This window comes from Pteropus medius, unplaced genomic scaffold (assembly GCF_902729225.1).
Source record: "Pteropus medius unplaced genomic scaffold, Ma_sr-lr_union100, whole genome shotgun sequence".
Taxonomy (NCBI): domain Eukaryota; kingdom Metazoa; phylum Chordata; class Mammalia; order Chiroptera; family Pteropodidae; genus Pteropus; species Pteropus medius.
This window is the reverse complement of record NW_024340692.1, coordinates 24,169,323-24,192,810: the sequence shown is the minus strand read 5'-3', so window position 1 is coordinate 24,192,810 and position 23,488 is coordinate 24,169,323. Positions and strand designations below refer to the sequence as shown.

The 23,488-nt window shown below is 37.0% G+C and overlaps 1 protein-coding gene across 7 annotated transcripts in view; it reads right to left on the bottom strand.

Moving 5' to 3' along the window:
• TLE4 (TLE family member 4, transcriptional corepressor) overlaps positions 1–23,488 on the bottom strand; it is a 144,051-nt gene that overhangs the window by 53,063 nt on the left and 67,500 nt on the right. For 5 of the 7 annotated variants that reach the window (XM_039846159.1, XM_039846292.1, XM_039846381.1 and 2 more), the window contains 2 exons: positions 13,093–13,297; positions 11,809–11,825 (listed from right to left, as the gene is read on the bottom strand). In XM_039846159.1, the coding sequence (XP_039702093.1) occupies positions 11,809–11,825; positions 13,093–13,297 (222 nt within the window). The remainder of the gene's footprint in view (positions 1–11,808; positions 11,826–13,092; positions 13,298–23,488) is intronic. The other 2 variants (XM_039846221.1, XM_039846422.1) reach the window with 1 other exon arrangement.

Below are 23,488 nucleotides of genomic sequence, written 5' to 3'. Positions count from 1 at the left end.
CTAGCCTTCAAACATCCAGATTACCAAATTACTGCTTTTAACACACTTTGTCAAACACAGATGAAGGAAGCAGCAGAGATTCAAACTCATTCAAACTCATTTCCTCTCCTCACTATAGCCAGTTTACTCATTGCCATTACCATAGAATTTTCATTTCTTACCACAGGTGTCTTAAGAATTTTTAGTTTGGGGCATAAAGAACAGTGTTTTCGAAAAACAAATACTAGTCCGGAATGTGAAAAACACAACTTGAGAATTCTGCTTCCTTCTAAAGATCTCTAATAATGCCTGTAACTGTTATATTTCTGAGGCTGGCTTCAAGCACCAACTAGAAAGTTGGTACTTGAAAGAAGAGAATTTCATCTGAATAGAAATGGGCCTATTTACTGAGAGCAGAAACAGAAAACTTTTTTTCTTAAATCAGAGAAACCACCCAAAAAGCAAGTGAGGGGATTAAAACACTCACAAGACCCACATTAATATTTTGTTTTGCTGACTCCTACAAAGCATGATGTGAATGCCAGTAAAAGGTACCATCAAGATTTGAAGTCTACAGAATGTTGCCACTGGCACTGCTGTCAGTGTTTGCTAAAGGTTCCATGTTTGCATGTATTTGCACATCAGCCCCGGCAGCTTCCTGGGAAGACTGCCTTCAGAAGCTAGTCCTCCAATCATCATAAACTACTTTTATATGCACATTTTAAAAGAATTCAGGACTAACCGGAAGCTCAGAGAAATGAAGAGGAACAATCCATTAATATATTTTACTGTACTCAGAAGGCAGCATATCTTAGTTCCATACTTTAATAGGAAAATGATTTGAGGTAAGGAATTGTATCTAATCTTCACTATGCACCCCGAAGGACTCAGTGCAGGCCTATTTGCCCTCCAGCTGCCAAATTGGTACCTACCAACTAACTTTAAATATTTAATTTAGACAGCACTGCTCAATTTTCAAGTTCATCTATCAACACCAACAGGTTTGGAAATCAGGAACCATTAAAATTATAATTTTTGGTTAGCTGTCTGTTATAAAATCAGGAATATCTCTCAGCTAAGAAGGTACGACTGTACCTTTTCAATATCCGAAGGAAAATATGTAGAGATCGACAAGTCGTTCTTACTTAAATGACCCTCAATATTAATGACAATCAAGCAAATCAAATGGACTAGCACACAGCACACTTTTGTCTTACTCTATTTTTTAAAGAAATTTCTCACCCTAAATATTAAACATACCAATTTCATCAGCATGAGATATTTCATATGTAATATTATTTTTTTCCTCCCCAGGAAAGAAAGATGGTTGACCCCTAAGGAGCATGCAGGAAGAGAGAAAAAAGGCTAGAAGAAAAAAGGAAAAAAAAAAGAAGGGAATTGAAAATGACAAGGGTGAGCAAAACAGTTTACAAGTGAGCATCTGGCACCGACAGAGGAACTGAACACAAAGTCTGCAGAGTGGTGCTACAGTCTGGAGGAAGGGGTGCCAGTATGAAAATAGAGGGAGGGGCAGGAAAGGGTAAGAATTGCAGACAATCCTGTTAGGACTGGGGGAGTAACTATCTAACCAAAGTATTACTCCTAGATGCTTCTCTAGTCACAGTTTGCTCTATTCTCCCAAGGGCAAAAATGTCACCAGCTTAGTTTAAAATTTCTCTAAATAAGGTCAGAATAGGACACTACAAGATTTTATTATCAAAACAGATTCCAGCCTAAGCATCCAATTCAAGAGTCTCATTCAGACTAGTCCAATATGGTTTGGTTATAATCCCTGGGGCAGAAGCTGGGCCTGGGGCTGGGGCAAAGGTGTGGAATAACTCAGAGACCTTTCAAGTCCTGCTAACTGGTATAAACGCAAGTGATTATTTCAATTTTCTCTAAAGATTATTTTTTCAGGGCAGCCCAATAAACCCAATAATGCTCACGTTTACTAGAAAAAATTTTTTATTCATTTCCCCATGCACCAGAAAGTAAGCTAATAACGTCCCGCTGAGCGTGCTGTCAGGCCAAATCCCTCCACTACTGAATGCACTACCAGGATAAATCTCCCTTCACTTGCCATTCCACCATCCACTTTTGGGCAAGGCCCTGGGGACTGCTCAAGATTACCCCTCCACAGTGTCACAGGCACAAGCCCGAGTGGCCCAATCAGTGCCAAGAAAAGAACAAACTAAAAAAGATTAATTCACAGATGTTCATGCATTTCACATACACTATGCCCCATGGTCCGTTGCTAGGGCAACGGGAGACCACCAGTGCGCGCTTTATTGGCTTTATGAAGTGTGTCTCGGGGACCATAGTCCAAGAAATGCTGCACGATAACAGTGTGGCTTTTCTGAAGCCTCGTTTTGTGTTTATCCACATTTAACCTTATGAGTATTATACTGAGCATCATTATGCATAGCCTTCAAACCCCCCTACCACCACCACACCACTGTTACCACTCACTACCACCACCTCCAAACTGCCTCAACTTTCTATGTAGAAACATTAAAATGCATCTCCTGGGGGCCCATTTTGGGAAGATCCAAGTTAAACTGCTCAACCAGTTCCACAAGGGAAAAAAAATACCTACAACCATTACACTACATTAATGTGGTCGATCATCATCAACCATGCCTGAGCAGTACAGAAGCTACAAAACTGAAATACACACATGCCGCTTATTTTCTACACATGGGGAGGAACCTTGTTTTAAAATATCAAGAGTCTGTTTTCAGCAGATGGAACAGCAGAACCAGCAAATTTATCAGGCTCAAGTCTTTCCCTATCTAACTGAACTTTCTGCAATGTTGGGAATGTCCTGTATCTACACTGGTATGGCAATTACCACAGCCACATGTGGCTACTATGCACTTGAAATGTGGCTAATGCAACTGAGAAACTGGGTTTTTAACTTTTATTTCATTTTAACTAACTTAAATAGCTTTATGTGGCTAGTGGCTACCGTACTGTACAGCACAGTTTTAGAGGCCTACCAGACAACTATGCAGGTTTTTTAAAGTTTGTTAAAAGCTGTCTATTCATGCTTTTAGTTCCTGCTTATTTCATAAAAATATCACTCCAAGTGAATGTACACAGAACAGTATTCAGGATTGTGGCTACCGCTTGCTGTGCCAGTTTCAAACAGCTCTCAGCACTCGGCCTCATCAGCCTGCTTCTTTTGTCCAACAGGCCCAGGGATGAAGACTGACTTCCCCTTCTCCCCCTCCTTATCCCACCCAGGGTGGGAGGTTAAAATCACAAATGTCACAACTCTCAGAGCAGTAGCACAGATCAAGTGTTAATCTAAAGGGATGGGGTAGCTGAGGGGGAGAATACAGGTTGGTGAAGGCGGGGGCGAGGGAGGATCTGGAATGAAGAGCAGAGAAATAAAGCCAGTGAATAGATCAGCAGAAGCAACAGCTTACATTCAGATTCACAGGAGAAAGAACACACCAAGACAATCATTTCCTGGGAAAAGCTCAAGCCTAATGAGAATTTACTCTGCTCCTTTATGTGACAACCAGCCCTTTTGTGGCATGGGCTTCCTGACTGACAGGAACCCTGGGCCCCTTAATAGGATTTCCATATTATTTCCAACACCTGCCCAGAAGTTATTTGTTTACATTGAAGGAGGCAAGATTCTCAGATCAGACATCTGCTTCTAGTTCAGGCATATCTTAGAAAACCATCTAGAAAGCAGCTTTGTTACCATGGTGACATTTTTATTTTCTTCCTTTAGTTGGCTCAAAACATTAGCATTTCCAATTTTATTTTGTTGTTCAAAAGGCCAAATGTTGCTCAAGACAACAGAAGTTAAGAGAAAGATAAATGAATGGAATACTCAAAAATATCCAGAATAATTAAAACAACCAGAGGGAAGAATAAAAAAAAAAATGAGATGTTATTATATGGCCCTACTGGCTTCTCTCTTTGGGTGGTGTCACTACCGTATTCACCTCCCCACCTCCTCCCCTTACATTTGAACATTCCGCAACTTGAAAAGTACTGATTTGGGGAAAATGGTTCAAGAGTCCTCAGGGTGTGATACAATTAAATGAGGAATCCATTTCCATAAAAAAGAATTCCTCAGGCTCACCCTACTGCCATATTTTAGGAAGTTCACTTATAACAAGAATACTTCAGACATTTTAACTTTCACCTCACCGCCTGCAATTCAGTCAAGGGGAGGATGGCGAAAGACAGGAAAGTATAGGCTCTCTGTGAACATTTAGTGGTTGAAGAGGGGATGGAATATTAAACTGTGAAGGAAGAAAGGCAGACTGTTATGTGAGCAGATTACATGCATGTGCATGCTGTCATTTTTCTGTTTCTTGTGAAGCAAAATTGGAGGCATCATTGAACCTACAGGAGGGGGAAGATGGAGACTTAACCACCAATTACAACTATCACACATAAACAGAAATTAAAGTTGTAACACCAGTACTTGGAGCTTAAAATGTTTTTTAAAACTGCACAATTTATTACACAAAGAACTGGATTGGTTCTGAATAATGAATCTAATCAACTTAAAGTAATAATAATTTGTTCAATATTTAGATTCAAACTAAAACAATATTCAATTGTAAGATTTGAAGTTTTGATTTGCCAGATCTAAGCAGCATTATTTAATCTTGAAATACGATTTTATTTCAGACTTCCTTTCTAGTCCTCTTTTGTGAATCCCGAATTCTGTTCAATCCTGTCCCAAGGTAGCTGCCATGGTAATAATTAGATATGACTCTTCTTCATGACCAAAATTACAACTCTTGTTAGTGGTGGCCCCTATATATAGAATCTTTAACCCAGAAGATATCTGAATTACTTCAAACAAAATATGGAAGTGGGATAGAGTAAGTGTCGCAGCAGAAATGATTCAAGAACACAAGAAGTGAGAGTATTAAGCTTCTCCCTGGTGCTTTTATGAGTTTTCCAGAATGGGTTATGAGAAAGTGTTATTACCACAATACAGAAAAGATGGTAAGCAATTCTTTAACTCTTTTGGAAGAATTATCTACATTTTGAGAAACTAATGCTTTTGAAATTCAAGTGCCAGTTATATAGAAACTTTATGGTGTAACATTTTTTTAAGAGATGAAATGCATTGTAATTAAGAAAATTAAAGACATGAAACATCAAGATGAAATGTCTGTACAAATAACTAAGAGAGCTGGTTTATGGAAGAAAAGAATTAAAACACCCTTGCCAAAAATCAGCTGGGGAAGGCAGACCCCAAAACCAGCCTGCCCCTATTAATTAATATTTGTTCCGCTTTGGTGATCCGTGCAGGAGGGCGCACAAACAAGCACGTCTCCTCCAGTCACATCATTAATCCATTCATGCTCACCACCTGAGGACCAGCTATGCCCTAAAGATATTTATTCATCTGTTCGACAAACAAACAATTACAACATATTTTCTGGAATTAGGGCACCTGTTACATTTCACACAGTTTACATGCCTAGAGGCAGGTATCAATTAATACTGAACAAATTACTCCATCATAATCCCATTGAATAAAAGTTCCTGATTGTTCTTTGATAAGGTAACTCTAAATAGTAAAATACATGGTAGAAATAAGTGCCTCTACAAAGAATTAAAAAGTAACAGCAGTAGTGAAATATTTAACTTCAAATTACCGTCTTATTTTGGAAAACTGAAGGAGTTAAAACATTAAATGCTTGAAGGCATGCTTTAAAACATTAAAATATTCTGCTACAACTCAACACCCGAAATGAAATAAAATTACCGTTGTGTTTATTTGGCTAATGCTATGGCCAATTTTATTGAAATATATTCTTCGATATAAGACATTTATTGTAAAATTCATTTCTAGAATGGGATTGAATAACATAAGAAAACATGCATGTACATTCCAAATGCTTGAAAAAAATGCCTAGAGTAACCACTCTGAGATCCAGGAAGTTAAGTGTCTTGCCCACTGACACACAGCTTACCTAAAGAATGAGGATTTCTAGTATAGTTAGGATTTTCCTAATTCTATTACAATTCCCTTCTCAAACTAATCCTTGATTTGTCCTTCTATGCAGTTCCATAAAGAAGATTAATATTCTTGCCCTCAAGGAGCTAAAACTTTAGTTAGAGAGAACTTTACTGCTGGGAATGGGGCATCAGGGACATCACCCATAAGGAAATAGCTACTTTAAAAATCCTACTAAAAATGTTATTTTAAAAACTCTATCTTAAACAATACTTAATGTTTTAAAGTGAAGTTGGATTTCAAATACATCATAATCATAATCTGTTTAAGGGTAAAAGGATACAAAAAGAATTTTATTTATTGATGATCAGCGTACATTTCTGGACATTTTACTCCCTTAATTATTGGTAAACTTCATTAAACTGTTGATCACCAACACATACATGCAAACCTAGACTTCGTTCTTCTACCCATCCTCCCATCATAAAAGACTTTTTTTTGTGTGAAAGTATTCTTGACACCGCAAGGAAGCACAAAGAGACATCAAAAATATGGGCCATTCTACATGAAGGCTGGCCCAGGTTCTTCAACAAGTCAATGGTATAAGAAAAAGTTTTTAAATGAAAAACTCTTAGATTAAGAGAGACATAAGAGATATGACAACAAAATGGAATGGATCTCATCTGAGTCTCATTTCAAGCAAACCAATTATTTGAAATAACCCAAGTTTGCTTATAGGCTGAATATTAGAAAATATCAAAGAATTATATTCTATAAGTGACTAAAATTATTATAGTTACCAAAAAATTGTCTATTTTTTAGAGAAATGTTTTCATTTTATTTACTGGTCAAGGGTAAATGCATATCGCCTGGGATTTGCCTTTAAAATATTTCAGCAAAGAAGTAGACAATACTGTTGCCAAATATTGATAGCTCTTATACCTTGATGTTGAATAGACTGAGGACCTTGCATTATTCCTATTTCTGAGTATGTTTCAAAATTTTAGTAACAAAAAACGAGACAAAAAGCTTTCCACTGAGGATGACACTGGCTATGTGACCCTGGACAGGGCCTTAACATCTCTAAACCTTTCTTGATGTAGGAAATAAAGATAAGCATTCACCAGCTACCTGAACAGCTGAAATCTAAACTATGCGTTATACATGCAGTGTGTTGGGGGTGGCGGGGAGTGGCTCAAATCTGTGGAGTTCAGTGTATATTAAGGATTTACCTTATTTTTTGCTAGGTTAGAGTGTCCAAGTCAACAGCCCTTACTTAGATAGCTTCTTTCCTCAGATTACTGATGATAGAGAAAAAAACAGGAGATAATGCAAGCCTTAATACAGTTTAGTTTGGTGATGATGTTCATTTTCTCTTTCTCTTCCCCACCCTTTCTCACTCTCTTTTTTTTTGCTTATATCCTCTTTTTAGTGTTTTATCAATTTCATCTATTCCTCTTTTTAGTCTAGCCTATTATTTTATGCCTTGGTCTTTTTATAAAGTACCCTTCTAAAGTCTATAGTAATGCAAATTTATACCAACAAGCTTTATCCCAAAGGGTAAAATTACAAGCATTCCTGTCTTAAACAGGTATATGGGGGAGATGAGAGCACTGAAAGTGCCTGGGCCATATGGTTATCCCTCTCTTACTAGCCCCCCTCCTTGAGCGGTTTCTTCTCTGCTATTCTCCCACATGGTACATGCCAAGGGGTTAAACATATTAAAGGCTCACTCTTTTTCAGACTGATATTCCTTTGAGACAGGAAAAATAGGTGAAAGGGGTGGAGTGGACCAAGTTACACAAGTCACGCAAGACCCTGGAATAGAACTTTGACCATTAAGACTCAATATACAAAGTTTAGTGGCAAATACAGTAATCATTCTGTAAACTCGTGCTAAAAACCCATTTGGCCTTAATCACACACTTCAATTTGAATATAAATGGAGCCTTAGTCTAATTCTCCATTGATAAACTTTATTGCCAACAGAGACTAACTATAGAGACAAGAAGAAAAGTTATGTATGATATTTTAGTCATCTACATGGAACAAACACCGAAATACAGGTGAGGCAGAATAAATAGACATTGCCTTAGCTACAACAAATGAATGGATTAATGTGGAAACCCTTAAACAAAGGGTTTTAAAAAAATTCATACTTATTATACTAGCAAAAATTATAAAAACTATTAAGTTCAATATTGGTGGATTGTGTGGAAACACTCAAACCTTGCACGTGGCATTTAAAATTGGTACACATGTGTCTCTGAGATCAATTTGGCAATGTACAAATCACTAAAAATGGTCATACTGTTTGATGATGCATACAGCACACTGGGGAAGACGTTCTGATCAAATAATAAAAACAACACCACTTAAATGGAAAAAAATGTATTTGTGCTATATTTTACACATAAATGGCAAATTCCTCACAGACCTGACTTGAAGATGTCACTGCATTCAGAATAAAAAACAGGAGGACCATGTAGATACATGGAAAGGACTTATGAAGTAATAAAGCATTCACGGTAATATCAACTTGGGAGACACCATGGAGCTAATCAATATCTGGGGCTTGTGAATTTTGCTCTTTATATTCAAGTTGGTCTTGATTTTGGTGCCTATTTTTCTGTTGGGAGATGTTAGAACTGTGTACACATTTTAGAGGGGGGTGGTAATTAGATTAATTTCTCAACCTCAAATTCCTATCAAGTTTTAGGCAATTTGTCCTTCACACCTTGAATCATCACCCTCATTCTAGCCACTCAGAAGAGAGCTGCTAGTGTTGTGAGGAACCTAATGACTACTTTTTATGAACTGGTACCTTTAGTGACTGAGAGGGAACTAGCTGTATGCGGAGAAGTCTTCTCTGCCACTACTTTGGAGCCTACCAACTTTTACCTATCTGCCCTTAGTAGGAAGGATGGGCAATTGAAGGTTCCATCACCTCAGAAAACATTTCCTTGGCTGACTTTTCAAAAGATGAGAGAATGGTTTTAAATACTTCAGAAGACTGAGAAAAAGCCCCCGCTCAATAAAACCTACTTAGGGGCCCTTTAGGAGAGCTAAATTTGGACTTTCCACCCTACCACTAAACATAAAAGTAGATCAAGGTCTGTTTCTTCATTTTCAGCCCCCAAATCTGGGGCTTACTGTTGGGCACACAGAGTCACTGGATAGCCGAGTTACAAGCAAGTGTCAACAGCCCTAGAACACACAACATTCTCGTTTCTCATTACCAAATAAGTTGATTCTTGGGCTCCTACAGCACTTTCTCCTTTAGGTCCATATTTACACTCTCCACCCTTGCTGAAAAACTTCAGATACAAGTCTACAAATAACAGGCTTAACAATGAATTTGACCACTGAAACTATAGAAAACAAGATCAATAAAACCAATAGCATGTGGTTTAGTGGCCACAGAACTTCCAAAAAAAGAAAAAGGCCTGACACTTTAACAAGAGAATTTCTTTCATTTTACTTGACATATAAAGGTAAAGCACCTAATTACCCAAATCTTTACATTAAGTTTAAATTTATATTTTATGAGCTATTCTGAAATCTGCCTTGTTTAATAATCTGTAACGTCAAGAAAACATTTAAAAATGTCTCTCACAATTAAACCCATCCCCACCTTGTATAAATCAAAATTTTGCTACCATATCAAAATGTTACACTAGGGCTGTATAACATTGCCCACATCCTCATTACATGCAACACTAATTACTACCAGCAGATTCAGAATTTTCTGCACATTAGAGGCTTTTAGAGGAGCTATAAAAAATTTCAGGCACCATTAATTTAAATTTGTATTGAAATTTCCTTTTGACAGATGGCCAAAAATTACTTATTATTTAGAGTACCAGAGCTGCCTGTTTGCACATTAGAAGAGGAAAGGGAAAAATTAAAAGCAAGAAGGAAATTTATGTCACGTTCATTACCTGTTAAATGTTAAGGAGCATTATCCTGCATGAATAAATTATTTCATACAAGCTTGACTCCAGCTGCAGGCAACTGGCATGCTCCGGCTGATAAAAACCATCTCAAGTCACAGAGCAGACAGTCATAAAAAGCCCCTCTTAACCAGGAACCACTTAGAGGAAGATGAGGACGATCGATGGAACAAGCAACTAACTGCTTCTCTGAGCATCAAAGAACACGTTTACGAAAATTAGCACACTATTTCACCTTGAGAAGCCACAGGACAGCCCCAAACCTGACACGAGTTCAAATTTGAGAACGGTACCCCCAAAAATCTATTTATAGCTACCAATCCGTAACAGGTTAAGGCAAAATCATTCACCTCTATTTCATTTTTCCCTGGCTTCTAGACACTCGCTTCCAGACTCACATTGAATGATTATAGATGATTTCAAAATACACCCTACTTCAATGTGAGAGAATATAAAATGTAATTGACACAAAAGTGTGCACTGGAGTATATTTTCACAATCTTCTGAGAGTAGGGCAGGAGAGGAGGCTTTTGTTTAGTTCACTGGCCTGCCTAAAGGTATATATTTATCATAAGGAGGCAGGAAATGTTTATATTATGGCCTCAGAATAACTAGTCAGGCTTTCTAATGACTGCTATCAACTAATTCTGGTCAGTGAATTTACTCATTACTTACTAAGTACACATGGGTTGAAACTATACTCTAAGAATACTGTTTAATCTAGATACTAATATACATATCATATAACTAAATACACAACTGTAAATGCATAATTAAATAACTCAATGTGTAAATTCCAACTGTAAATGTTGACATTTCTATGGGTGTACAGATGCCCTTTTCAAATTACAAAGATTCTTGAAGGGTAAAAATAGATACGCTTAATTTTTATTTTCCATTATTTAAGGGCTTTGGAAAAAACCTTTACTTCCTTTTTACTGTAAAAGGACAAGGAATAAAGATGCATTCAAAGTGACAGCACATGTGGTTCCAATGGAAGATTTTAGTTTTCATATACATAACTTCATTAAAAATTGTAAGAGATGTAACTACCTATGCTCCAAAGCATTCAATTGCTGTAAAATGTAAAAAAAGGAACTGAGAGAGCATCTGTGCTTTGGTCAATGCCTCAGACCTGTCCTTTTCTTCTAATGTATACAAAGTACAATGGCATACATAATACAATTATACGTAATACAGTAGCGTATTTACATTGTGTCTGGCTCAAAAGTCATCAATCAATTTTCATATTTTACTCATTTCCTGCTGTGGTAGCCTGTTTTTCTTGTTTGTTTACTATATAAATTCAGGCATTCTTGGCACATCTTATTCTAGTGTTACACAAGCATATTCAAATCATTAGGCCCTAAATACTTTTCCTCTTTCCTGAAGACTTGCCTATAAAGAGATAAAGAAAGAAGATAATAAGACAAATGCAAAACCTAAGGAGAATAACTTGCTATACTGGAAACCAAGAAGTTATTAAATTAAAAACAAATCTTTCTGGTAAAGAAAAATTGTTTTGATAAGAGTTTTGTAGAATGAAATTGTTTCCCCAAATATGAGACTTATGTGTATTTCCTTATAAATCAATTTATTTACTTCCTTTCATTATTATTTATCTTACATCCAAAGCCTAACTGAAGAAAAGAAGTTATTCTTTTCACATGGCAAGACATAATAAAATGAGCAATGCTAGCCAGATCTTAAAATTCAATCTTGGTCTACAAATCTGATTCTGATAGAGAAATGGGACCAGTATTTTAAAAAATCTCAACCACACAACTGAAAGCAATCAAAAAATGCAGTTAACCACTATTTGGTAAAGCCCACCAAATTATTCTCTAAATATTGAAGAATCCATTACTAGATCCATTCAGATCATTCTGAGCCCCATGAAGCCATTCCCTTGCCTGTGAATTTGAGTCCTACCTTGATGGAGTCTCTGTCTATAGGCAAAACAGCAACAACACACAGATGAAGTAGTAGAAAGAAGGAAAAAAGAAAAGTACTGGTTAGTTTACATAAAATCATACATTTATCAAACGTAATCTCTGCTAAATAATAAATGGCACAGATGTCGACTTTGCCATAAAATTAATTATTAATACTACTTTACCAGACTGACAAAGTGTGAGTCTACCTTTGACACAATTTCAGAAACTAAAGCTAGATATTCCTAGCATTCATATTCTTTATCAACTTTCCCACTTATAAAAGAGTTTATAATCATGCCTTAGTTCCGACTCATGGCATTAAGATAACTGGATGACTAGTATTACAGAGCTTTCAACATCAGAGATGAGAAATTTATTTTATGTGATAAATATCATTTATCCAAGATTATAATTCATGGTAATGACACTGCAACAGTAGATATGAAGTTTTAATTATGAACCACACCCTTCCAACCAAAGAACCACCTATGTGTTAGGTAAACTCCCACAAAGGAATGCTGAGAGAGATTTTTTCATTTGCTTTTCTGTCATCAACTAATAAAAATTATTAGCAAGCACCATATAAACATATAGTTACATCAAAAGGTCTCCGTACCATCATCTACTTTAGTGGAGGGAGGAAACCAATCTAGGAGCCCGACACATTTAAATAAATTAGGTTGCATAAACAATTGTGTTCTTATCAGAAGAAGTAATTTCATGCTTCTAAAAAGACTGGGTGCGAGAGGTAGTTTAAAAAGATTTTTTAATTTGGGCTGTATTTTCTCAATTACTAAGACTACTGAAATTGTTTTCTTATCTGTAAGAGTTTTACTGCCCTATATATGCTGATCTAATTTATAAATAATAATCGATTCTGTCAAACTATAAAGTGAACTTTCATCAATAAGTCTTTCCCCAAAAAAGATTTAGTCAAAGTTAGCTATTAATGTTGCCATTCACTATTTCAAACACAGAGTGCTGTGGGATTTCGTTACTGATTTAGACTTGGGGAACACAGGAGGTAGCAAAGGATCAAAGGCACTAACCAGGATACAGAACCCCTTGCGCCTTTGCAAGTGCATTAACTCTTGCCAACCACTAGGGTATCATTTGGCAAAAGATAGCTTCCAATAATTTATTTACTTTCCAGCAGAAATCCTTTGTTTAGTCAATGATAAAATTAAATCCAGTGGCAGGATAAACAATGGCACCCAGAACCTATCCTCAGCAGCACGTAGGCAAGATCAGCTTGACATCCCGAGAGAATCGCTCTCACCTCTTTGGTGATCGTTGTCATGGTGCTTCTTCTCATCTTTAATTGGAAGGTGGGACTGGCCTCCCAAAGCACTGGAGAGAGCCAGAAGGCTGGCACTGCTACCAATGGGTGGAATGGCAGGGGGCTGAAGCCCTGAAGGGTGTGGGGTCAGAGGCACCGGCAGACCATGTCCATGTGATAAATGCTGGGCCTGGAGTTGTTGCTGCTGTGAGAAATGAGACAAAGATATTGAACTTGTTCACTATATCTGCCCCCACCAACACAAAAAGAGAGAAGAGAGGCGCAAAAAGATTATGGAAAACCCAGCACCCATGAAGGAAAGATTTATTGTGTGTGTGTGGATGTGTATAGATATACAGATACATATATTTAAAGGGGATAGAGGAAGATGTATAATGGAGAAATGCTATCTTTTTAATAAAATTTGGGCGTTTTGCAAAACACTGTAAATACTTAATTTTTAAATAGTGAAATTACCCAAGTAACTTTTAATAGCTGAAATTCACATTTCTTTAATAAAGCATCTGCATTTTGTTCTCCAAAACATAAGACCTCACTATCATACATTTCTAATCAAAACATATACGTGACTAACTGTTAAAGCAGTTATGTTGAACAAAAAAAGCTGAAAATTGAGAAAATTAGTGTTAAACAGTTCTCCCAGAACCACTGCACAGCATGCAGTGAGAGTTAATTTGAAAGAGAAAACCTGAATTAACAACCCAGAAAAGGAAACTGGTTGCAGCCACCGTTTTAAGCCCTTTAAGTGTCCTCAGCGGTACTTGAGCAAATTACTAAAGAAAATCTAATGTAGCAAGGCTTGGGTCCTCCTGTAGGCTTGCTCAATAATGCTGAAATAATTGGGCACTCTGTGCACGTTTAGTGATGCTCGAATGAAAAGCTAGAGGCCTGCCCTTGTACTCTTCTCCAGCGGCCGCCTCTGTGTTGTGACAGGTTTATCTGAGTGGGACTGTGATGCATGCACCAGTAACGGTGCTGACAAGAGTTTAAAGTCATTTTTACCAGCACACTGGCAACACATGAAGAAAGCCCTCGAGAGGCTGGAATGGGAGTGCTTGACCTCAGCAGAGGCCACATCAAGATCGAGACTGCATCAAGCTTGGCTGTGGACAGGCTTTGCTGCCTCTTCCAGTGAAAAGAGGGAAGCGGGGAGGTGACAAGAGGATGTTAAGTTAATATGTCCCTCAACAGAAATCCCTTCAACTTGAGACCCTGCTTAACAATGTTCTTTGAGAACAAGTGGTGAGAAATTCTCTAACTTTTGTAGTTATTACATTTCAATTAATTCCTTTAAATAAATCACTTCTCAGGCCCATCCTGTGATAGCCAAATAAGTCTCTCCTATAATTTTCTAAGCAGGATTTCATAAAATATATTTTTAAAGAAATGTGTGGGGTGGCAAATTCTATACCCCCTTCATTGGTAAAAGGATCTTGAATGCTTTTTTTTTTTTTTAAAGAAAGTACTTCAAAGAAAAAAATAAACTTTCCTTCCCTTTCCAAATTACTTTTATTTCCTTCCTCTTCCCCTTTACATGTCTTCCTGTGTCTGACTATAAAAGTCAAAGTATAGCACTAATTATTAGTTCTTTTCTCCAACTGACCTGGACCTATTTTCTAGCTATATGCGATTAAAATATTGTCAATAAAGTATTAACACTTTTAAGGCATGTTCACATACCTAAAATGAAAAATCACTGCAATGATCCAGATACTCTACCAACCAATGCCCACCCCAAGGTCTCGCCAAAGTGTCACCTAACTGGATAGTTCAAAATAATGTATTGATTCATTTGTGTGGCCAAAATCATGTTCATAATTCTTTAGGTACTGTTATTTAGTTGTGACCAAAAAGTATGAGCACACAATCATATTTTCTAAATGAGTTGAAAGTAATGCCTGTTTAGAAAACAAGGCTTTCAGGTAAATATTTGGCAAATTTATTTCAAGACTTTGTTCAACTGAAATTGCCAGAAAATTCCTCCAAATCTCTTTCATCTCTAAATCTCCTAATACTTTGTGTATAAGGGTCAGACACGTAGCTACTTTTTATCTCAGATCAGAGTTCAACTGGTAAGCATTTATTAAGAGACACATATATGTCTCTCATCAACTTTCCTACACTCTAAAGCTCTGTGAGAGTCTATGTCTGAAACCTTAGTTAACTATAGGCCATTGAGACATTCATATAATATCTAAGCAATTTAAAAATGTATATGATTATTTCTTCAAACATTAAACAAACCCTTAGCCAAAAGCAATGCCTTCAGTGATCCAGGTGTTTCACTTTTATTTTTCTCTCAGGATAAAAAGCACTAACAGCCTCATTTTTCCACCTGACCAAAAACTTTGTTCAAAGGCAGAAAATATACCCTTAGTTTGTCTGTTGCATATGCTATTCATGCAACAGACTTCAGTGAAGACTTCCTGAGATCCTCACTTGTGCTCTATTCTACGTCAAAATAGCTCTAACACTACCTTATCTTCTTCCTCTGTGCTTTAGAGGTAGGAGGATTCCCTCTTTCCCTTCCAAGGCCAACCCCTCCCTCACCTGCACAAGCTGCATCATGCCCGGTCCTCTCCGCCCCCGCCCCGCCCCCTGCCCAGCAAACTCCATTTCATTGTTCCTTCAATTCTCTCTCTTTCTCCATCTTCAGTTTTTCTGTCCACTTATTTTGTCCTTCTGCTTGCAAGCTTAATACCAGCATCCCTAATATTTTAAGATGAATTGCCCATCTAATGCCAAAAGAACCTGAAGTAGCGTTTTTTTCAGGAGGGGAAAACAATATATTTTAATCACTTATTGTGTCATCCACTGCCTCTAACACAGTGCCTTGAACATAATTGGCACTTGATAAATGTTTGTTAAATTTAATTAAAATAACCTTGTTTTGCCCTCTTCAGCTACTTTCCTGTATATGTATCCTTGTCTTAGCACAGCCAAAGTTCTTTAAAAACTAGAGTAAATTTGCTGTCTCCACTTCTAGAAAACCCCCTCTTGCATACACACACACACATACCTCTCATTCCTTAACCCCTTGTAATCAGATCTACATTCTCATAAAATTGATGACCAGTCAGAGAGCAACATTTCAAGATTTCACAGTTTTCTTTTTCTCTGGTATATCTGCAGCCATAGACAGTATATCTTCCTTGTGAAATTCTCAGCTGCTTTGAGAACACTGTAATCACCAAGGCCTCTCTCTTTAAATCTTAGAATGAGTCTGTTAGATTTCCTTCTTGGCTTTTTCTTCTGCTCACTGAGAAAAGAGTCCTAAACCTTTTGCTCCTCTTCCAATGTCCAGTACCCCTGGTCTAACTTCTTGCCAGACAGTACTACTTGGCATTCCAGCATTCCATGAAAATGAAAATGTTTAACACAAATCCCCTAGGTAAGTTCCACTGGGGAAAGTTATCAGTCACCATCAATTTGTTTTTCTTCTTTGCTCCTATATCGATATCATCGAATCCTGTCAATACTCAAATAATTCCTTACATTTCTACTGACACCATACTAGTCAGATGCTTTTCAACCCCTACTTAGATTACTACAAGCTTCCATTAGTTCATTTCCATTCCAACGAACCCATTTTGCATTACCACTGGCAATATATATATTTTTTTTTTCAAAATTCATGTCAACTCCTGTCTCTTAGAACAACCTCTCCATTATTTATCTAAGCTGTACTCCCAGCTCAGCTCATGTTTCACCTGTTCTGCAAAGACCTCTCCAAACATCCCATGTGTCTACGATCTTGCAGGACTCTGAATCCTTCACTGGCATAGACTGCCTCGCAAGGTACTGTTATTCATCTTTTTATAGATAAGAAGAACCTGACTTACCAATGATATTCCAAGACTCTGGAATAAAAAGACCAGCCTCAGGTCCTTTTGTACCCCTGGCATCTAGAGTACCACTATTAAGTTATATGGCCATGTACTTAAAGCACTTGATGAATTAAGTTTCTACTAAATATGAAGCAAGTTCCTATCTACCCTTCACCCAGCTTCCACTAATGTTTACATTTTATATAACCATAGAACTTATCAAAACTGAAAAATTAACATGGATGGGTACCTTACATTACTCAAACTACAGACATTATTCCCTAGTTTTTCCCACTAATGTCATTCTTCTGTTCTTAGGATGCCACACTGCATTTAGAAGTTCTGATTTTTCACTTGTTATTTATACCAAATTATAAAGCCCTTTCAAAGATTTTTATGAATGGCAACATCAAAATTATAGTAAAATTGTTTAACAGAATGTGCCTTGAAGTTAGGTGAGGAAAAAAAATGAGGGGACTACCATAAACCCATTTTACTAATCATTCTTTACATATACCAAATATCAAACGAAACAAGTACAATCAGTAGTGAACCTTTTAGAAAGGAATTTTTATCAAGTGTTTAAAATATGAAACTATAAGATAAAAGTAAGATTAAGTCATTAAGATTAAGGTATGAACAAAATCTAAGACAGATATAGTGAAGTACTATAGTAGGTTTTAAAATGTTTACATCAATAAAACAGACTACTTTCTATTTTTAGTGGTCATTTTTAAGCTTCTTTGTAAGCTTTCACCTCCTACCAGTAGAGTGGCAGATGACATACAACTGATAATGACTCGTGATTAGTCAGTAAAATCAATGTATCAGAGGCAATCTTTAAATAAAAACAGCATGTCACCAACAGCTAAACTGAACTTCACCCTTTCCCCTACTTAAAAAAAAATGGCTTTAACAAATTTCAAGTAACATTCAAAAATTCAGTATATAGAAATAATCTCTATCAAGTCTTCTCATCAATAAAGGAAAACTCCCAAAGCAGACTCCCTGGAAAAGGGGTCAGGTTTCTCTGGATATTATTCAAGGAAACTGAGAGTAACATCAACTAATGGACTATCCTACAACAGAGAAAGCTTGCTGACATTTCCCAACAGCTTAAAAGCTGTCCTCTCATCTCTGCCGCATATGTTAATCACAGAGCAAGTAACCTGCAAAGGTTTACTACTTTATCCTATAGTCAGTCACACTAAGAAACATAAAACCTCTTGCTTTTTAAAGACAGAAGGAAAGGAAATGTATATTAAGAGTACATAGTTCAACACTGAAATGTTACTAAAATAATTTAAGATAAATCACCACTCTAGATAATTATAAAACAGCAACTTAAAAAATATTGACTTCAGAAAGAAAAAAAAATAAACTATCAAGCCAAAGAAACAAAGAGGAGGGCATAGACTGCAGGACCAACTAAACATGAAAATACTCTATGAACCATAGCTGAGAAACACCTACTGAAAAAGATATATACCTTGGAAAAATTCTTCTCACTGAGGAGATTCCTAGGTCATTTCTACTTTGGGGTGCATTTCATTAAAAAATAAATCAGAAGTTCTCTTATCTTAAACTACAATACAAAATAAAAATCCTTTTTTTCTCTTCCCTTGATGAGCCATTCAAGAGAATAAACATTAAAATGAAGTGAACTTTAAACTTCAGCAAGTAAGTACTCCATTAAGATAATTAATTTAATTTTGAAAAGTAGCCAGTAATTGTTTCTAAAAATATACAGAATGAGATGGTAAACAGAGCCTTAATTCTGTTAACAGTTTTTTACCGGAGTTTCTGTAACAAAGTTATTTCCTTGCAGTTTTGAGTTTGTAAGTAAGGGAAGAAAAGGACCACTAGCAAATCAAGTTCACAAAATGTCTTTGCCTCACAAAGAGAAATACTTTCTAACAGAATGTCCCCAACTACTTGATCACCAAGGACTGAAAGACCAATAACCAAACAGGAGCAAGGTGAGGGCAGAGTTGCAGTCCACACACATCCTTAGCAATTCTGGACAACTCCGACTGGAAACCAGCCAGAGGTTTTCTTTCCACCATCCTTCATTTCTTCTATGCTATTAACAGCAGAAGAATTCTCAAAAAAAAAAAAAAAAAAAAAGCATCTTTCTTAGAAGCAAAGAGCACACTTAGTGTCATGTCTTGGTTTCTTTCCTTTTTTTTTAAGTGCAAGGTGAGCAAGAAAGCTATGTAGACTAATGGGGTGTGACAAACAGGACATCGAGCCAACCTGAATGGGTCCTCACTGGCAAAATTTGAGACATTTTAAGCATCATAAAGAATAATAACTGTAATAATAACGTATGTTTTAAAAAGTTTCCAGGAGTGGGGTTCATGGTGCCCCCAAGAAAACAACAGGTGGAACAATCAGTCATTGTGAGGCCAAGAACTAGAAAATGGCTTCCAAATCCATAACCATTTTTCCAACCAGCTGGCAAAGCTGGGTGCACTGAATATGTATATATGTGTGTTTTGATCCAACCAGGAGATGCCATGCTAGAAGAGAAGGGAGGGCCCAGAGACTTTGATAAGAGCTAGAAAAAGGAGGCAAGAAACACTGAAATGCAGCAGTAAGCATGGGGGAGGGCCTGGGCCTCAGTTGGTATCAACAGTCCTTGGACTGTGAAGACGCCCCTTATAAGGACACTGTCTGGGAATTTGACTGAATCTAAGAAAGAAGATCCTGATGGCATTCAGGTATGCATCATAATGAAGCTGCACCAGAGCTACCTGGCTGGAATCCTTACCATCCATGTGAGCAAGAGCCAGTCACTTAACATTTCCAGGCCTCAAGTTCTTCATGTAAAAAGTGGGGACAGTTATAAAATCTACCTCTCCAAGGATGTTGAGAAAATTATAAGACATTGTGCATATAACAATCTCTCTCTCTCTCTCTCTCTCTCTCACACACTCACACACACACACACACACACACACACACACACACATGCCCAAAGGGGGAGCAAGAAAAGCTCTTCTTTACAGAATAATGTTAATTAAGAAAAAAAATTTAAAATTTACCACTTCACTACTCCTCATGTATTAATAGCATCAATAGATACCAAAAACCCTGGGTAAAGTTTTTGGAAAACAGGTTATTCACAAATGTCAAAGTTATCACCCTACAGATTACCTAGCTTCACCAATAATATGAAAAAACTGGAAGTATTTTCACTAAAAATACTTAACTTAAATCTACATAAGAATACAATCTAAATTGTGGAACATTCCACAAGACTGGCTGGGAATCTTCAAAATGCCAGTGATAAAGTAAAATGGTTTGGGGACTGTTTTACATTAAAGACTAAAAAGCCAGGACAACCAAGAATTTTTTAATATGAATCCTATATAGAGGAAAAACCGCTATGAAGACAAAGTGCCACCAAGGACATTTTCTGGACACTTGGAAAAATATAAACTACATATTAGATATAAGGATATGTTTATTGTATTGCGCTTATATAGGAAAACACCCTTGTTTATCAGAAAGAGCATGTTGATGTATTAAGGAGTGAACTGTCATCATGACTACCTCAGTTTCAAGAAGCTCACCACAAACAGAAAAGTGTATGTATGTTTGTGCGTGTGTGTACACATACAGATATCAAGCAAAAGTGAAAAAGACTTTTGAGTCTATGTGATGAGTACGCAGTGTTTGTTTTATTATTCTTCCCTCTTTTCTGTACTCATGGGGGTGGGGAAAATAAGATGTGTCCTTCTAGTCAAAAGATTGGGAGTTCTTGCTTTTAACACCTCTACAAAAGCTAAACATTAAGTGAATACATGGAAAGAAACAAGAATTAAAAAAAAAAAAACAAAAAACTAAGAAAGGAACTTTTTAACCTAAACTTATCTGTAACTCATTCCTGATGACTTAAAACAGGAGATTTATTACAAGGGAAAGATCTACATTTAGAGCAACTCAAGAAAGATTTTCACTGCAAGGATATTTCTCACACTAAAAGCACTGATTCCTGTGGTCTTCAAGATTCCTGGGTCTTTAAGGAGAAGACAGGTAACGAGCAATGCAAGCAAATCCATGAGTACTGTGCCAAGGAATCTACTGTCTTAACCTGCAGTTTAACTCACAAAGTAATAACAGCAAGAAAAGAAGGGAAAAAAAAATCTTTAAAAACCTGATTTATTAAATTAAATTTCTGATCAGAGATCCTATTAGACTTTTTTCTGAATTGGTCCAAAGTTTACTAGGAGAGGTTTTCTAAGCAAATTAATAACAAAAATACAATTTCCTGGAGGCATGTTTAAACTAATTAAAGAATTTTTTTTCAGTGATTTTAACACATTATCCTACTAAAACCTATGCTTCCATTTTTTATCTAAGCTATTAAAGTCGCCAAGCAAAGAGATCATGCTCAGAAAGGCTTTTGGTTACTTGAGTACTTAAAAAGTAAAGCTGAACTTAAAAAGCCTATCTTCTTTAGGTTCTTCAGTAATCCTGCAACTGGCCTTAGAACTTTAGAAGTAGAATGAACCTCATATGACATCAAGATGAGTTGCTCACCAGCATTCTGGCAACTCGTGTGTGCATACACGTGTGTAACTGCATAAATGCACACGTAAGTGAAACAAAAGTTGAACAATATCAAACATTATGTGCAGCACACTCCGATTTTCTATTGCTGACTACCCACTTGCTCACTGAATTGATTTCACTGCACACTCAAGAATCCCATAACTTGTTGAAGAACACTGAACCAGGCTGTGATACTGTGAATTACGAAATATACATTTGGCCATCGTCCATAGTTCCTGGAAAAGAGCTTCAAAAACCCTGGAAATTTCCAGAGAGCAGCAGAGGTCTTTTGTTATGTTAATGAGGTGACGGTTGGAAAACACCTAAGGCATGTTGCTAGAACCAACCTTGTGATTAGAGGGTTGGACATTTCAGTCTTGCCCCCAGACCTATGGGAGAGGAGAGGGCTGGAAATTGAGTTCAATGACCAATGGCCAATGATTTAATAAAACATGTCCAAATAACAAAGCGTCCATAAAATCCTAAAAGGACAGTCTTGAAAGCTTTCAGATTGTCGAACACTTGGAGATTTAGAGAGTGCGCCACAATAAGAGAAAACATGGAAGCTCTGCCCTTTCCCTATACCTTGCCCTATGCATTTCTTTTACCTGCCTGTTCCTGAGTTATATTCTCTTATAATAAACAGTATTCTAGCAAGTAAAATGTTCCTCTGAGTTCTCTGAGCTGCTCTAGTAAATTAATCAAAACCAAGGAGAGGGTGCTGGAAGCATAGATGACAACATGGACTTGCAATCAGCATATACAGTTAGGGGAGGGGGGCAGGGCAGTCTTATAGTGCTAAGCCCTTAACTTGTAGAATCTGATGTTTCTCCAGGTAGACAGTGTCAGAAATGACTTGAATTACAGAATACCCAGCTGGTGTCAGAGAATTGCTTGGTGGTATAGGGAAAAAACTCGACATTGGAATTAGGTGCAGAATTTTTCAGGCCAACACCAGCCCATGTAAGGCCAAAGATAAAGTCAGTGGGAGATTGTTCAGCATGAAAAACAGCACAACCCCCGCCCCCTGCCCCCAACACCATCCAGTCCAGTGGTGTACTGGCTGCCCCAAAAGGACCTTTCTTAACTAGGTAGGTCTCACCATAAGAGGTAAACAATCCTTCATTCATATAAGAATCAACAGAGATAGACACTTTGGGAAATGAGTTTTGAACTGACATCTGCAGGATGAGAATGAGAGCACCTTTGCAGAGAGCTGGAAGAGAATCAGAGATGAGAGAAAAGAAGTTGCAAAGGCCAGAATAGAAATGGCCCTACAATGAACAAGGAAGAAAAAGGAAGTTTGGTGGGATCATGGTTTTAGATTTTCATCTAAAAATACTGAGAGCTTTGGACTGTGGTGAGTTTTTTGTTTAAGTTGGACTGTTAGTTTGTCCTTAACTGGTGTAAAGCTAGATCATAATCATTTGTTGGCTGTATGTATTACAGATATCTTCTCTCAAGAAGACAAGTTTTGGGCTTGTCTTCTTTCTTTAAGATATCTTTTGATGAACAGATATTTTTAATTTTAACTGAGCAATACTGTCAATTTCTTTTCTTATGGTTTGCTTGAGCTTTCTGTGACTAATCAAGAAATCCCTTTCTAGCCCAAAATAAAAATTTTTCCTGAAATTTTAAAAGTTGTCTTTTTATGCTTTTCAGTCTTCTACACATGATGAGATAGGTGGATCCAATTTCACTTTTTCTACAACCAACCATCCCCCCTACCTCCCCCTGCCACCCAGTAGCATTTACTAGTGATTATCTTTTTACCTACTGATATGCCTGACCCTCTGATAAACTGACTGGACTACTTTTCTATTTCATTGGCCTACAAAAGACTAGTAAGTGTTGGAGCTAGGATAAAATTTAAAAAAATTTTAACGTTCAGAATGTTACATGGAGACTGGATGTGAGAGTGGCCAGATGAAAGGAGTTCAAACCAAAAAATGATGATGATTTGGATTAGGGTGGTGGCAGTACAAGTC